Consider the following 12,863-nt stretch of genomic DNA (forward strand, 5'->3'; position numbering starts at 1 on the left):
GACCCCGGGGCGGGGCCGTGCACCCTGGGGACGGGGACGATGACACTGGGTCCCCTGGGACACCGACGTCCCCAGCAGCGGGTCACCCATCTCGGGGGTGGCCACCGGCGACCACCCTTGGGCCTCAGGGATGGGGACAGACCTCAGCCAATCCCCAGCCAGGACTCGTGCCTTCAACCAATCCCCAGCCAGGGCTTGTGCTGCTGACCAATCGCAGCCTTCCCTACCTCCCTGGCCCCGCCCACCCCACGTATATAAGCCCAGGGGTGCCCCGGGGTGTTCTCAGTCCCTCCGGGTCCTCCCCCACCCCGGTGTCCCATCCCACCCCCCCCGCAGATGGAGGGGGGCAGGATCCGACCCTGCTTGGCCAGGGGGTGGGGGTGCCCCCAGCACCCTCAGCTGTGCCCGAGGGTCCCCATATTGGGGGGGGACACAGCCCAGTGCCACTGTCCTTGGCACCCTAAACCTCCGTGGGGTCCCTGGGCTCGAGGGGCATCGCAGTGGCAGAGGGTGAGGCACCAGCGTTGACCGAGGTGGGGGGGGACATAGGGGATGGGGCCACCAGCCCCTCGCTGGCCCTGGGGACCCCCCTGTCCCCGTGACTCCCTTCCCCGTGGAGAAATGGGGAAACTGAGGCACAGGTCCCCTGGGGCCGGGGAGCAAAGCCACCCCCCACGGTGGCCCCTTTGTCCCCACGGGCGGACCCGGGGTGCTCACCCCCTGCTACAAAAAAATCCCCCAGTGACACCCAAAATGAGGGAGAGCCATGGGGGGGGGGGGACGACCTCACAGCATGGCATGGGGGGGGGGCTGCGGGGCGAAGGTCAGGTGAAGGACGTCGGCGTGCGGAGGGGCGGGGGACGCTGCGGCGCACGGTGCCAGCTGTAGCCAGAGAAAGGCAAATAATTCAGCGGCACCAACCGGAGAGGAACCAGCCCGCCGAGCCCCGTGCCAAAATACCAGCAGTAAAGTAGTTAAACGGATCCAGCGCGGGAGCGAGGAGCTGCGAGCGCGGCTTGGGCCCCCATCCAAAGGAGTTAATGTCCCACAGTATGATCGATTAGTTGTCAGATGTGATTTCGAACCAATACAAGATGAATGGCATAATTTTCCTTCTCTCATTTTAGGCAGAATTAAGAAGCCATTAGCTAACACAAATTTTTGGCAACTTTAATAAAAAAGCTCCACTCTACATTTGTAGCGAACGTTCCCCAAGGTAACGGCGAAAGATGTAAATAACCTCCCGCGTCCTGCCCGGCGCCGTGTCGGTGCCGGTGCCGGTGCCCAGGCCGTGCCCACCCAGCACCGAGACGCCGACGGAGGATTTTGTCCCCAGCGGGTGCCCTGCCCGACCGCCGGCGCTGAGCCGCGGTGGCGGCGAGGGTCTGGCGTCACACGTGTGATGAGCTGGGAGGGTCTCGGCCGCGGGGGGCTTTGTGCCGGGGCGGCCACGCGGGGACTCGTCAAGGACAAACCGCGCACAAGCTGCTCCTGCCCGCGTGCCCGCAGGCGCGGGGGCCGTCGTGCCAGCCCAGCCGTGGCCATTACGGCTGCGCGCGCCAGCTGCGGCCGCCCGATCCCTCCCCGTCCCTGGGGAGGCCGCGGTGGGGATGGGGGGGGGGTGTGGGGGGGACCTGGGCACCGTGCCACCCACCGGGCACCGGGGCAGAGCCATGGCCCCCCCCCAACCTCCAGCAGGGCCAGGTGAGGGGTGACGGGGTCAGGCAGGGGGATGAGGAGGGCGGGCTTTGGGGCAGGGACCCCCCCAGCGGGACCCCCCCGCCAAGGCTCTGGGGTTACCCAGGGCTGCTGCCAGCCCCGGCACGGCCGCAGCAGGGGACGAGCTGGAGGGCAGAGATGGGCCGCGGCCACCCCCCACTCCAGCCCCGGCTTTTTGCTGCTGGATCGCCGGATTTTAGGCACGAAATGGGGTTGAATTAGGATTATTATCACAGCTGCTCTAAATGTAATTAGTTTTGCTCTGAAGTTGTTTGCTTTGCCGGGATTACGGCACAATCCAGCCGATCCGCCCGGCGCGAACTTGAGAAAGGCTTTAATTACTCTAATAAAGCGGATGCCGGGTTAATGTGATGATTCCAAAGGTGTGTTTTTTCAATTACATTTAACAAAAAGATTTATAGTCAGGTAAAATTGAATTAGGAGCGTGCAGAAGGGCTGGGCCAGCCAGGCCACTGCTCGCTGCTGGTGGCCACTGGGCCAGGACCCCGGTGTGGCCACCGTGCCCCACGCACCGGCGGGGTCTGTCCGGGTGAGGCGGCTGTTTGTCCTCCTGCATGGGAGGGTGGATGGACAGATGGACGGAGGGATGGACGGAGGGACGGATAAATGGGTGAAGGGATGGGGAGATGGAGGAAGGGAAGGACAGAGAGAGGGAGGGAGGGAAGGATGGACGGACAGATGGATGGATGGAGGGATGGAGGGATGGAGGGATGGATGGATAGATGGAGGGATGGATGGAGGGATGGAGGGAGGGATGGATGGAGGGATGGATGGATGGAGGGATGGAGGGATGGATGGAGGGATGGAGGGATGGAGGGATGGAGGGATGGATGGAGGGATGGATGGATGGAGGGATGGAGGGATGGAGGGATGGATGGAGGGATGGAGGGATGGATGGAGGGATGGATGGAGGGATGGATGGAGGGATGGATGGATGGATGGATGGAGGGATGGAGGGAGGGATGGAGGGATGGAGGGATGGAGGGATGGATGGATGGATGGATGGATGGAGGGATGGATGGAGGGATGGATGGATGGAGGGATGGATGGATGGAGGGATGGATGGATGGATGGAGGGATGGATGGAGGGATGGATGGAGGGATGGATGGATGGAGGGATGGAGGGAGGGATGGAGGGATGGAGGGATGGAGGGATGGAGGGAGGGATGGATGGATGGATCCCATCGGCTCCCACCCAGGGGATGGAGGGGGGGTCCTGGCTGTGATGCAAAGCCACCCACACGCTGTCCCCATCCCCTGCCCATGTCCCCTCCAGCCCGCAGCCCCGGGTGGGTATTTTGGGGGGGGTCAGGTCCTCCCCCCGCATCCCACCGCCGTGCTCTGGAGCATCGCCCGGTGCTGCCCTCCCGGAGCAGATGGGCTCCAGCTGTGAGCAGCAACACGGGGACGGGGCTGCCGGGGGGGAGCGGGACTCAGCCCCGGTGCTCCCGCCGCCCGGCACAGGCCTCCAGCGAGCCCGGCCGTGCCGGAGCTGCCAAGAGAAATGGGCAGATTATGGGATGAACGCGGGCCAAGGCAGGGCTGGGATGCAGCCGCCGTAAATCAGCTTTTAAGTAGCAACAAAATGGACATTTCCCATATGAAATGAGCCACCGCCTGCCACGGAGAGGGGGGGAGAGGGCAACCCAGGAGGGGTGAGGGCCTGGGGGGCACTGGGGTGGGACCCACCGGTGGGGGGGTCCCCGGAGGGGCTGTGGGGAGGGGGCTGGAGCCCAGGATGAGGGGAGAGGGAAGGGAAGGGAAGGGAAGGGAAGGGAAGGGAAGGGAAGGGAAGGGAAGGGAAGGGAAGGGAAGGGAAGGGAAGGGAAGGGAAGGGAAGGGAAGGGAAGGGAAGGGAAGGGAAGGGAAGGGAAGGGAAGGGAAGGGAAGGGAAGGGAAGGGAAGGGAAGGGAAGGGAAGGGAAGGGAAGGGAAGGGAAGGGAAGGGAAGGGAAGGGAAGGGAAGGGAAGGGAAGGGAAGGGAAGGGAAGGGAAGGGAAGGGAAGGGGCTGTAGGGTGCTCAGGTGGGCACCACCTGCTCTCCGCTGTTCCTGGCCAGGGCCAGCCCTGCTGCCCCGATTGGGTTTTGCCCCTTTTCTCCCCCTGGGGTGTGTGGGGGGCTGGGAGGCAGGTTCCCCCCTTTCTGCAGGACTTGGGGCTGCGGACCCCCGGGGTGACTCCTTCCCCTGGGTGCCACCTGCCCCCCCCATTGCTCTCCCCACTCCCAGCCCATCTGTGCAGCCCCACCAGCGCTGGCCATGTCCCACCGGGGTGCGGGGGCCTCCCCTCGCCCCCCCGCATCCCTCACCATCCCCCTCCCACCCCCCGGCCGGGCACTCGGCCCCACGCTGGTGGTGGGGCAGGGGGTAAATGGTGGGGGGACACACGGCCCCAAGGAGGGATGGAGGGGTCCGGGATACAGCCACCCCACGGGACACGGGGCTGCGGCTGGCGGGGACACAACGGACACACGTGTGTGGCCGGGGGGGGCACACACACCCCCACACACACCCCCCCCACGCCGCGCACACGCGTGTGCCCGGGGGTTGAGCAGCCGCCAGCCCTGCCCAGCCGGGCCAAGCACCCCGTCACCCCGCAGGCACCGGGGCCGGGCCCGGCGGAGGGGAGGGAGGGGGGGGAACCGGGCCGGGCCGTGCGGCGGAGGTGGGGGGGGCCGGGCCGGGGGCCCGGGGCCGGGCTGCAGGCGGTGCCGCATTCCGGAGAACCGGCATTTGCTGGCGGCCGGTGCCAGCAGGCGTTGGCAGGTTTGGAGCTTCGCAGCGATTCCAGGCACAGATGTCCTTGTTTTAACTCCTCTGCGATGGAGCCTGGCAGGCCGGGCGGGGGAGGGGGCGGCTCGGCAGCCCCCGGTGCGGCGGGGACCGCTGCCAGCCCGGCCCGCCCCGGACGCGGCTCCGGGGACCCCCCCCCCCCGACCCACCACTGCCCCCCCGCCCCGGTCGGCGCCCCGGTCTCCCCATCGCACAAAAGTGGGGGGCAGCCCACACCCCCCCATCTCCCGGCCGCCCCCCCCCTCGACCCCCGGGCAGCCCCCCGGACCCCCGGAGCGGGACCGGGCAGCAGCAACGGGGCCGCCTCCGCAGCGCGGCGAGCGCCCAGGGCCGGGAGCCTCCGTTTTTTATGGTATCTGCAATTTTGGCAGAAATCTGTCTTTAATTTAGCTGTCCATATAAAAATCCGCACTGTATAATAATGAACAGATGCCATGAAATTTAAACTGAAGCAATGACTCCTCCTCCCCCCCCCCGGCTGGCACTCGCCGGTGGCAGCGGCGACCCGGAGCTGGCGCTCGCCCCGCGCCCCCCGCCGCGCTCCGCCGGGCCGGGCTGGGGGCACCGGGGGCACCGGGGGCGGGGGGGGGGGGGTGGAGAAACACCCCCCCCATCTCATCCTGCCTTGAAACAGGGGGGCTGAGCTCGGCAGAGCCTCTGGATCCCCCCCCCCCCGGTGCTGGCCCCGCTCCGGTCCCCCCGGCCGAGCCGTGCGGGGTCCCCGGTAACGCCACCCCCCCCATCACACACACACACACCCCCGGGGGGGGGACTTTGACCCCACGATCATCAAAATCCTCGCAGAGCCCGGAGGGTCGCGGCGGCGGCTCCCGAGCTCCCGGCTCACCCCCCGCCCCGGTTACCGCCGCTGAGCACCGGGGCCGCGGTACGGACCGGCTGGGCCCCGGGACCGGGCACTGGAGCCTTGTACCGGGGCTGAGCACCGCGGGCGTGCAGCGGAGCTCTGCACCGGAGCTTTGCACCGGAGCCTTTTACCGGAGCCGTGCACCGGAGCTTTGCAACGAAACCGTACACCGGGACCGTGCACCGAAACCTTCCACCGGAGCTTCGCACCGGGGCCGTGCACCGGGTGCGGGGCCGCATTGCGGGGCTGGCCCGTACCGGAGCAACCGGGCGGGTCCCCGCATCCCCTCGCCGGGCGGGCGCCGGGGAAACAAAAATCCCGGGAATTGAACGTAAACCGCAGCCCCGCCACCGGGGCCGCCTCCGCCCGCCCCCCCCGCCCCCCCGGGCACAGCCGGCCCCGGGCCCTTCCCGGGAGCAGATGTCGGCGGCCCCCCCGCAGCGCCCGGCCCCCCCCGCGTCCCCCTCCCCTCCGCCGGGGCATCCGCCCTTCCCTGCCGCCTCTCCGGGCCGCGGCCCCGGTGCCGCCGATTACGGGTGACGCCCGAAGGGCCCCACGGAGCCCCCGCCCGGGCCCCCCCCACCCCTCCGGCGTGGCCCCGAGGTTTTTTTCCCCGGAGAAACGAGGCCCTTCGCGGGAGGATGCTCGGGCCGGAGCCGTCGGAAGAGGCTTCGCTACGGAGCCGGGGCCCGGCCGCGGGGGGCTCGGGGGGGGCCTCGGGGGGGCCGCGCTCACCCGCAGCGGCTCGGGGGGCCGGGGCGGCCCCGGTCCCCCGCCCGGTCCCGGGTCCCCGCCGCCACCTTTCCCCGGGTTGGGCCCGGCACGTCGGGGCCGCGCTGGAACCGTTTCCCGTTTCCAGCCCCGGCGGCGTCGGCCCCGGGCCCGGCCGGGCTGGGAGGGGGCGAGGGGGAGTCCCCGTCCCGACCCCAAATCTGCTCAGATTTTCCCCAAAAGCCGCGGGGCGCTGGTAGCCGTGACCTGTCACCCGGGAGGAAACCGGGGGGCTCCGTCCCCGCAGCGCCAGTGCTGCCCCGGCGCCCGTCGCCTCCCGCAGGGAACCGGCCCCCCGCGATCCCCGCGGCCGTGGGCAGCGGCACCGCGCGATCGGGGCCCCGGGGCTCTGCCCGCAGCCCGGGGCGGTCGGGCTGTGATGAGCCCCGGCGGCGGGGACGGTAAATAGACCGATGCCCGTTTGCCTGGGGAGGCGGCGGGGCCCCGGGAGCCCGTTCAGCACCGCCGCGGCGGACAGCTCCGCACCGGGAACCGGGAACCGGCACCGGGAACCGGGAACCGAGAATCGGGACCGGGACGGCGTCGGGGCCCTCGGGGATTCAACGGGCACCGGCACCGGGAACCGGGCACCGGCACGGGCACCGCGCCTGGGCTCCCTCGGGCACCAGCACCGGCAGCTGACACCGGGCACCGGGCACGCGCCGGGGCTCCAACGGGCATCGGCACCGAGAACCAGGCACCGCGCCGGGGCTCCCGGGGCTCCAACGGGCACCGACACCGGGAACCGTCACGGGCAGCGGGCACCGCGCCGGGAGCCGACCGTGTACCGGGGCCGCCCCCGAAGAACCGGGCCTTGGCCACTGGCACCGGGCACCCTCACCGAGGCCACCGGCACTGCGGCCCGGTGCCAGCCCCGGGCAGCAGCCTCCGAGCCACCGTTCCCGGGGGACCGGAGCGGTGTCACCGCCGCGGCTCGCCCGTGACGGCGGGGCCGGGACCAAGCCGGGCCGCCGCTGCGGATCCCGGTGCCTTTATTGGCGAGGTGGGGTGTGGGACACACACACACACACACACACACACACACACACACACACACACACACGCCGCCTCCCCGGTCCCGGGGGGGACACCCGTGGGGCAGAGCAGCGTTATATCAGCGCCCGCCCCACCGCGGGCCGCGCACTCGGGCGGCGGGAGCGGCGGCGGCACCGGCACCACCGAGAGGTACCGGGGGGCGGCCCCGGCGGCGGGCGCGGGGCGGGGGTCGGGCCGCTGCCCCCGGTGCCCCGGGGCGGAAGGAAAAGCGGCGAAAGCGGCGGAGTCAACATTGAATATTTATTAATCGCCGTCGAAGGACGCTCGGTAATTACAGGTTCGCCGCGAATCGCACCGGCGGCGGCTCGTCACGGCCGACGAGTCCTGGCGGGGCCGCCCCGGCGGGGACCGGGCTGCGAGCGTCCAGCGGGGCCGGGGGGGGGGCCCCGGGGGGCGGGGGGGGGCGATGCATGCAGTATCGCCGGGCCCCCCGGCCCCGCGGCCCCGCGCTCCGCCGCCGCCAAGCAAATGTCCGCGGCGGCGGGGACCGGGGGAGCGGGGAGCGGGGAGCGGCTCCCGGCGCGGGGGGGCTCTTGCATATCGTTGGCCATAAATATTTATTAATCGAAATGAAACGGAACAGAAACACGAAAGCACTTCTGGTGTCGGACAGGCGGGTCCCCTTTGCTACAACGGTTTGTGGTTTTGTTTTTGTTTTTGTTTTTTTTTTCTTTTTCTTTTTTTGTTTTTTCCCGGTTTTTTTCTTTTTTGCAAAACTTTTTTTTTTTTTTTTCGTTTTGAAAACATTTCTCAGAAATCATCCTCCTCCTCCCTGGTCTCTAAAAATGCTGGTTTCTCGAAGGTGGTGCGGGCAGGTTCCAAAAAAAAAAAAAAAAAAAAGAAAAAAAAAAAAAAGAAAAAAGAAGAAAAAAAAAAAGCATTATCTCGGCTTTACGGCGTCTCCCGACCGAAGGGATGCGGCAAACCGGGGCGAAGACACACGGGCCGGGCCCGGGCGCCGCGGGGGGGGCGCAGCCCCTCCAGCCCCCCCGGAGCCCCGCTTGCATAGCTGCGGGCTGCGCTGCCCCCCCCCGGCCCCGGCCCCGCCAGCGCGGGAAGACCGGGGGCGGCTCCGCGCGGTTGGGGGTTATTTTTTTTTAATTCTTATTATTATTTTTCCTTTTTTTTTTTTTTTGTTTTGTTTTCCGTTTCAAGTTTTTAAAACAGGTAAAAAACGTCCTGACACACGCGCTGCGAGAGGAGCTCCCGGGGCCGGGAGCGGGGCCGGGGCCCCCCCAAAGCAAAGTGCATCTCTGAGCGTCCGCCGGGCCGGGCCTGCTTGCATAGATAGAAAATGTGGGTTCCTCCCTTCGCCTCTTTATTGCTTCGGAAAGTTGCGCTCCGCGCCGCAGCGCGGGCTCCTCTCGCTCCCACGGGCCGGGGCAGCGGGTGTCCAATGCCGGGGGGGTGTGGGGGGGGTGGGGGTCACGGCGGTGGAGGGGAGAAACGGCTCAAAATGGGGGCGAGAGGGAAGGGGCAAAAAAATTTTTTTTCTCAAATTAAATGAAAACGAATTAAAAAGGAAACGATGCGGCTCGACCCAGCGGGCCGGGCAGGGCTCCGGGGGGGGCTCCGGCGGGCGCTGCCGCCGCTGGCCGGGGGGGCCGGGGCCGCTCTGGGGAAAATAATAATAATATTAAATAATAATATTAATAAATATTAATAAATAATAATAAATAATAACGGTAATAATAATAATAGTAAGAATAAGAATAGGAATGGGAATAAGAATAAGAATAAGAATAAGAATAAGAATAAGAATAAGAATAAGAATAAGAATAAGAATAAGAAATAAGAATAAGAATAAGAATAAGAATAAGAATAAGAATATAATACGAATAATAAAAAAATAAATAACTAACTAATAAATAATAATAATAACTTAAGGAAAAGGGGAAATCCTCCCAAAAAAGCACTTTGTCCCCACGGGGCGCGGGGACCCGCCGCCGGGGCCGGGTCCCCATATTGCACCAAAGCCCACGGCGGAGCCGCGGGGGCCGGTCCGCGGGGCCGCCGCGGGTGGGGGGGGTGGGTGGGGTTGGGTGTGTGTCCCCCCCACACACCTCGGGGCTGGGGCGGCCGGGCGGGGAGGGGGGGGGGGGGGGCTGGGGCCTGTCGGGAGGGGTCAGTTGTGGAAAAAGGCGTTGAGCTCCTCGTACATGGGGCCCCGCTCGTGCGGGAGGTGCATGTCGTAGGGGAAGATGTTTTCGGAGTGGACCCCCCCGCGCATCCCCGCCGAGCCGAAGACCAGGTTGTGGCCGGCGGGGCGGGAGCCGGGCAGCGCCGAGTAGTGCATAGAGTAGTGGTAGCTTTTCTCGTGGTCGGGGGAAGAAGAGTCCTGCTTGAGGGAGAAGTTGCCGTTGATGCAGAGCGGGGGGCTGAGCCCCCCGTCGTACTCCGAGCTGTTGTAGTCGGGGGACGCGTTGCCGTAGAGGCTCTCGTAGGCGGAGGCGCAGTAGCTGTGTGTCCTCAGCCCGTGGGAGCCGGGGCCGGCGGCGGGCGGGCACTGCGCCGCGGCCAGCCGCGAGCAGGGGTAGGGGTAGGGATGCACGGCGAAGGAGGCGTTGGGGCCGTGGAAGCGGCCGCCCTCCTGCCCCTGCTCCGTGAGGAAATTGCGGGAGTTGAGCTGGAGGCACCCGGCCACCAGGTTGGTGGTGGGTTGCGACAGCCCCTTGCACAGAGTCTGCACGTAGGAAACCAGGTCGGGCCGTTTGCCCGAGCGCAGGATCTCGGAGAGAGCCCAGATGTAGTTCTTGGCCAAGCGGAGGGTCTCGATTTTAGAAAGCTTTTGGGTTTTGGAGTAGCAGGGCACCACTTTCCGCAGGTTGTCCAGGGCCGCGTTCAGGTCGTGCATGCGGTTGCGCTCCCGGGCGTTCGCCTTTTGCCGCCGCAGCTTGGAGCGCTCCAGCCGCGCCTTGGTCATCTTGCGCTTCTTGGGGCCGCGCTTCTTGGGCCGCTCGCCCTCCGCTTCCTCCAAGCCTTCCTCCTCCTCCTCCTCCTCCTCCTCGTCCCCTCCTAGCTCCCCTTCCTCCTTGCTCTCCCCCAGCGAGCCCTCGGGCGGCTCCTCGGGGAGGGCGCAGCCCTTCCCCGCCCGCTCCTCCTTCTCGCTGCGGGCATCCTCCTCGCACTCCTCGGCCCAACCGGCGAATTTCGGGACGTCGGGGACCAGGCTGGGCTCGCTGAAAAGTCGCGTCAACATGGTGGCTGCAGCGGGGGGCAAAGAGCCAGGCGTTACCGGCGGCCCCGCCGCGCCCCCCCCCCCCCCACCTCCCTCACCCTCCCCCCCGCCCCCCCCCCCCAACCCCGGGAGCGGCTCCGCGGCGCCGGGACCGGCGAAAACGAATTGGGCGCGGGGCCGCCCGCTGCCGCCGCCCGCCCCGGTCGCCCGAGCCCGGGGGCACCGGGGCTCCCTCGGGGCGCGGCGACGACCCCCCTCCCCCTCGACGACCCCCCCCCCCACACACACACACACTCCTCCGCCGGGCTCCCCGCGGCCGCCGCCTGCGTCCCGCTCCCCGGCCCCCCGCCCGCGCCCCCGTCCCTCGGCCCGGCCGGTGCCCCCCCCCCGGTGCCCCGCGGGCCGGGCCCGGTGCCGCCGGCCCCTCTTTGACGCCTCCAACTTTTCCCCGCCGCGGGCGCGGAGCGGCCCCGGCCACGGCTCCGTCACCGCCGTCCCGGGGCCGGAGGGCCGAGGCGCGGCCACCACTCGCCCTCCCCCCCCCCGCCCCGGCTCCCCGTACCCCCTCCGTCCCGGTCAGCCCCGCCCGGCCCCCCCCACTCCCCGCCTCGGGGCTCCCTCCGGCCGCCGGAGCGCGGCCCGTAAAATGCGGCGGCATCAAACGGCGGCGCGGCGGGGGGCGGCGGGGGGCGGCGGGGGCGGCCGCGGCCGGGGCCCCCCCCGCCCCGGGGTGGGGAGCGCGGGGGTCGCGGGCGGCGGCGCTGCCGGGGTCGCCCCCCCCACAGGGGCCGGGGCGGTGCGGCGGGGCCGGGGCGGGGGGCACCGCCCGGGGCGGGGGCCGGGGCCGCCGCGGGGGAGCGGGGAGGCGGCTCCGCCGGGTCGGGGCCCCCGGGGGCGGCGGCGCGGTGGCTCCGCGCCGATTTCGTTGATGCCGCTCGGCCGCCGCTGCCCGCTCCGTCCCGCCGGGACCGCGCCGCCCCGGGCGCGCCCAGCCGCTGGGCGAGGGGCGGGGGGGGGAAGCCGGGGGGGGGGGGGGGACACACGACACACGAAGCCCCAACAACCCCCCCGGGGGAGGGGGGGCGGGGGGCGCCGGTGCGGGAAGCGGGGGAAACCCCATCAGCGGGGCCAGCGGGGAGCGGGAGAACCGAGGGCCGGGGGAGAACGAAAGACGGGGGGAAAAAAGGGCGAGACGTGGCGGAGAAACAAAATCAACATGGAAGTTGCCTTTTCTCCATTCAAGTTTCCTCCGCTGCCCTCCCAGCCCTCCACTTCTTACATAACTCACCTTCGGGCGGACCGGAGGAATTTTTATTTCATTGTTCCCAGCATCTTCTGGGACCGGGACGCGGCTCCTTGAGGTGCTCCAGCCTCCTGCAGTCCTCTATCCAAAAGGAGGCGAGAGTGGCATCTCTACCCAGCAAAGGGGGTACCAGCTCTGCTGCCAGTGCCATATGGTTGGCACGTCATGCGCGAGAGCTATCACATGAGAGCTAATGATTGACATGCGCTTGCATTCAGGGAGATTTGTCTCTCTGGGGAAGGAGGACTCGCCATCTGTCACTCTGTACTCAAAAAAAAAAAAAAAGAAAAAAAAAAAGAAAAAAAAAAAACCTCTTCCAAATCTACAGCTCTGCCTACACGCCGCAAAATGGGACCCGGGCGAGATGCAGGCGATGGCGGGGCCGGGCTGAACAATGGAGCCAGCGGCAGGGCGGTGGGGGAGACCGGCCATCCCGGGCGGGCCGAGCGTGTCAGGGGCAGCCGGCGGGCACCGGGGCGAGGGGGGAGACGCCGTGGGGACCCTCGCCGGGAGCTGGCATCTGCGGCTCGCCGCAAAACACCGCGGCGGCTCGCCCGGGTCCGTCCCCACCCTCAGCCACCAGCCGAGCGGGGATGGCTGCGGTGCTGAGGGCCTGGCGCGGGCTGGGGGCTGCAGCCGGGCAGGGCCCGGGGGAGGCGGCGGCGGGTGGTGGCGGTGGCGGTGCCCAGTTTGGCCGCACCAGCGCGGGCAGGGGGCTGGAGGTGCGGGTGTGGGCATGGCTGGTGGCTTGCAGGGCCGTGGGTCCCCACGCGGGTGCCACATGATCCCCACACGGGTGCCACATGGCCCCTCCGGCTGCCTCACGGCCCCCACTGGCACCCCCTCGGCCGCAGAGCCCCGCCAGCCTCTCTCGGCAGCCCCGCGGCACAGTGCGGCGCACACAGACGCAGCCAGCCCCCCGCACACTCCTACGTGCACACACAAACACGCACACTTGCACACGCGCGCACACGCGGCCCCAGCCCCGTGCTGCTGCGGATCCCGCGGTGGCGGCGGCGGAGGCCCGGCCATGCCGTGGTGCAGCCAGTGAGGCCTTTGTCTGCCGGGCCCCTCCTCACCTGCCGCGGCCCCGCGCCCCGGCCCGGCAGCACCTCGTCACCCCCTGGCCTCAAATCGATCCCCACCACAGCGCACCGCA

The 12,863-nt window shown here is 68.4% G+C and overlaps 1 protein-coding gene across 1 annotated transcript; it reads right to left on the bottom strand.

The window, feature by feature from the left end:
- Positions 1-7,449: 7,449 nt before the first annotated feature.
- NEUROD2 (neuronal differentiation 2) lies at positions 7,450-12,599 on the bottom strand. The gene is made up of 2 exons (XM_074892134.1): positions 11,690-12,599; positions 7,450-10,427 (listed from the first exon to the last, which is right to left on the bottom strand). Exon 2 carries the CDS (start codon positions 10,420-10,422, stop codon positions 9,349-9,351), a length of 1,074 nt encoding a protein of 357 aa, XP_074748235.1. The 5' UTR covers positions 10,423-10,427; positions 11,690-12,599; the 3' UTR covers positions 7,450-9,348.
- Positions 12,600-12,863: the final 264 nt, after the last annotated feature.

The sequence above is a fragment of the Strix uralensis genome, chromosome 22 (assembly GCF_047716275.1).
Source record: "Strix uralensis isolate ZFMK-TIS-50842 chromosome 22, bStrUra1, whole genome shotgun sequence".
NCBI lineage: Eukaryota > Metazoa > Chordata > Aves > Strigiformes > Strigidae > Strix > Strix uralensis.

Excerpts from the sequence above, each read along its gene's own strand:
- NEUROD2 (XM_074892134.1), bottom strand. The coding sequence starts at position 10,422 with ATGTTGACGCGACTTTTCAGCGAGCCCAGCCTGGTCCCCGACGTCCCG.